The sequence below is a fragment of the Octopus bimaculoides genome, chromosome 11 (assembly GCF_001194135.2).
Source record: "Octopus bimaculoides isolate UCB-OBI-ISO-001 chromosome 11, ASM119413v2, whole genome shotgun sequence".
In the NCBI taxonomy this organism is placed as follows: Eukaryota; Metazoa; Mollusca; class Cephalopoda; order Octopoda; family Octopodidae; genus Octopus; species Octopus bimaculoides.
The window spans coordinates 69,898,366-69,902,002 of record NC_068991.1 but is presented as its reverse complement, the minus strand read 5'-3'; the positions used below and the strand labels follow the sequence as shown (position 1 = coordinate 69,902,002).

At 35.4% G+C, this 3,637-nt stretch overlaps 1 protein-coding gene across 1 annotated transcript in view; it reads left to right on the top strand.

Moving 5' to 3' along the window:
* Positions 1–1,689: 1,689 nt before the first annotated feature.
* Positions 1,690–3,637, top strand: part of LOC106880116 (aspartate and glycine-rich protein-like) — a 16,061-nt gene continuing 14,113 nt past the window's right edge. Inside the window, exon 1 of the mRNA XM_052972007.1 lies at positions 1,690–1,810. Within this exon, the coding sequence (XP_052827967.1) occupies positions 1,690–1,810 (121 nt within the window). The remainder of the gene's footprint in view (positions 1,811–3,637) is intronic.

Here is a 3,637-nt window from a genome sequence, read left to right as displayed (position 1 = left end):
TAGGATTTGATTAGTAGATGATAGTCACATGACTGGTCCTAGGAATTTTTTAGGCTCCCCGCTATATTCATTTATAATCGGTTATGACATTTATTGACTACCTTGTTGAAGACTAAGCTCTACTAATGATGGCCTACGAAGAAAATTAGAGGAGAGGGAATACTAGAGTTAAGTGGCTGATGATGTTCATATGTGAACGAGAGAATAGTAACAGCAGTTAAGTGATTATGTAACACTAACAATCATTTACTAAAATACGTAATTATGCATATCTTATTTCTATTCACATTATATGATGGAACGTAAACTAAATTCGAGTAAATTCAGACGTACTCATGTTTCCCGTCAGGTAATTATCAATCAGAATTACCATGACACAATGAGAGTAGGTCGGTGTTTTCAATTACATTTCTCAACCTGCTTGCGATATTTCTCTTGCAATACTTGTGTCAGCTCGAGACCAAGATGCTGTGAAATGAAGTCGACCCGGGATCTCATATTTTAGGAATAAAATTATTAATCGCTCAATCATGCTACTTACACCCACACACGAATGTATGCATTTGTATATATATGTATCTTTGCCATTCCAGAGCTTGTCTCACGGGTAACATACTCAAGTCCTCGAGTTAAACCAAACCATTTTCCAGCATTTATTCGGAAATGCGACGTTTTTTTAAAAGGAAATCTCCAAACCGATCTACTCTCTCAAGTCAGATGAAGGTACACGAGCTATGGTATTTTTTGGAATGAGAACCCAGTTATAAAATAATGAATATCAATGCTGCATTTCCACCCAAAAATTCCCTGAAAGTTCCATAGTCCCTAAAATAAGAAAGACAGAAATAAGATAATTCTTCGTAGATGAGTCGACAGCTGTCAAGTATCATGTAAATATCTTTATGTTTGTATGTTTGTATGTACGTGTGATTTTGCTTAATGAGTATAATAATTAGATGTAATTTCACACATAATACTCGAACATTTTACAACTTTGTTTAACAAGTTACCAAATATTTAGGGCGTTAACCTAACGTTAATCCACCGAACACACACACACACACACACAAAGCATTTGTTGGCCATGTAACCATTTATTTCACTCGTAGTCATTTTTTGTCATCTCTACTCCTTATATTCCACTGTCCCCATGACCGATAACAATCAAAATCAACCTTTACTAGATTTGAACCTAAGATGTAAAAATCATGTAAATATATATTGCAATAAAAATTTCACTGGCATTTTTTTTTTTTAAGTATTTTATTTCACTGAGTTTGTCGAATCTTCTTTCAGATCTAAACCTTTACATTGAGTGTAAATACTGATGTATGAAAATTTCCGTGAAGCTTAATCAATCCCTTAGAGACTTAAGTGATTAAATAACAGTTCTTAAGATGTTTTGCGAAAACTTCGTCTTATCACGATTTTTCACTATCTTTTTACTAAATTTAGGGCACAGATTCTCAAAATTTTTTTCTGTGGCATTAGCCGTTACAAAGTTACAATAATAATTCCTATTTTTGCTTTAGAACAACTACTTCCATTGTAATGAATAGCTCTCTGACACACTTATTTAAAAATATATCTGAGATTATATTTTTGTGTTACAAATTCTTTTTTGTAGGGTTGAAATCTTAGCTTTGTCGAATGTCATGAAAGTAACATTTTCTCATATTTGCGGATATCATGCTGCAACCAAACCGTTTATACACGAACATTGAAAGGGTTCAAACTTTTGGATTTCACGTAGATTATATTTATATTATATTTTGGAATACTGATGGAAACGAAAACGATGCTCGGACCTGTGAGTGATCTAAAATCGAACCAGTCCTGTACTCAAAAAATATGGTTGAGACACGCATCAAAGGCTATCTTTTAACTCAGTGATCCGAGATTATCAATAGAGACGAAGAATCATAAAGTCAATTCTAAATTTGGCCTCCTTGATATTTTAAAGCAGAGGAAATTTTAGAATCCAGTCTAAAAGAGTGGAACTTAATGAGGCGGGCTATTAAGACTACTGTATAGACGTTTCGTTATGTCTGAGATTAATGGAGACCAGTAGAACCATCAAAATAGGAATTGTTTGCCTTCTACTGTTGGACTGAGGCATAACTATTGGAATGGCGACTGTTTATAAACAGCTCAACTCGAAACTAAAAGGTAATTTTACTTTACAATGCAAATAAATATCCAAGCTCTTGTCTTCTCGGAAAAGAGAAACAAAACACGAAAATGTTAAAGAACTGCTTCAAAGAATCTACTATGCCGAACTGTTTATGACTACATGCAAGAAATTTTATCTAATTTTTATATTTCACTCCTTTAGAGTATAAGTTACTTGACAGGCTCTATTAATGGAAATTTCCCTTATATCCAACCTAAGATTTACCATCAGTAACATTAAGTGTTTGTGAGGCAGACTCTTATGGAGTTTCAAATAGTTTAACTTCGCATCATCTAAAACTGGTATTGATAAGGCAGTTTATAATGCTTTAGATTTTTTGAAGTGTAGCAATTCAAGTCATTCTCTGTAAATTTGCATAGTTCCCTTATCCCAAAGTTATGGCCAAAGTATTTGTTAAACCTCAAAGAGAATAAGTTGAGCAAATACGAAAATGTCTAGCAAAATAGGAGTTGTATGAAAATGACAAACGGTGTGCATTTTTCCATGTATATCATGGATTTCTATAGATTTGCGTAGTTTCAAACTTAATAAAGCTAGCATTACCGAAATTATTTTAAGAACATGAGAAACTGCATGTGTTTAAAATTATATGCACGTTTTAATTTTTCAGTGAAATGTTAAGTTATAGAGTGAGAAATTCGGTGAAAGGTTTCATCAAAACGAATTAACAATAAAGAGATGGTAGCAAGCCTGCTGGAAGTACTGTCACGATAGGAGTCTAAATATAGTCTCTGGTTTGAAAAGATAAAAGCACTCTGAAAAGAAAAGTGCACAGAGCCGTAAGCATTTGAGCCAACTCTGCAGTTTCAAAGCTAATGTGTACATACATGCATACGCATACATACTCCAACCACGCAGAAAACGCACTTATACACACACACGCACACGCGCACACTCGTACACACAGATATATGTATAGATACTCTCATATATACACTCATGTATGAAAATAACAAAGAGACTGTTATGCTGAACCACTAAGTTATGGGGACGTAAACACACCAATATCGGTTGTCAAGCGATATGGGGGGGGACAAACACTGACACACAAACACAAACACACACACACACACGCACACACACACACACACACATATATATGTATGTATTATGTGTATATATATATATATATACATACACACATACATACATACATATATATATATATGTGTGTGTGTGTGTGTGTGTGTGTTTGTGTGGACACGCAATGGCCCAGTGGTTAGCGCAGCGGACTCGCGGTCGTAGGATCGCGGTCGTAGGATCGCGGTTTCGATTCCCAGAGACTGGGCGTTGTGAGTGTTTATTTTGCGAAGACACCGAAAGCTCCACGAGGCTCCGGCAGGGGATGGTGGCGAACTCTGCTGTACTCTTTCAGTACAACTTTCTCTCACTCTTACTTCCTGTTTCTGTTGTCACACTCCTTGTCACGCTGAATCTCCCCGA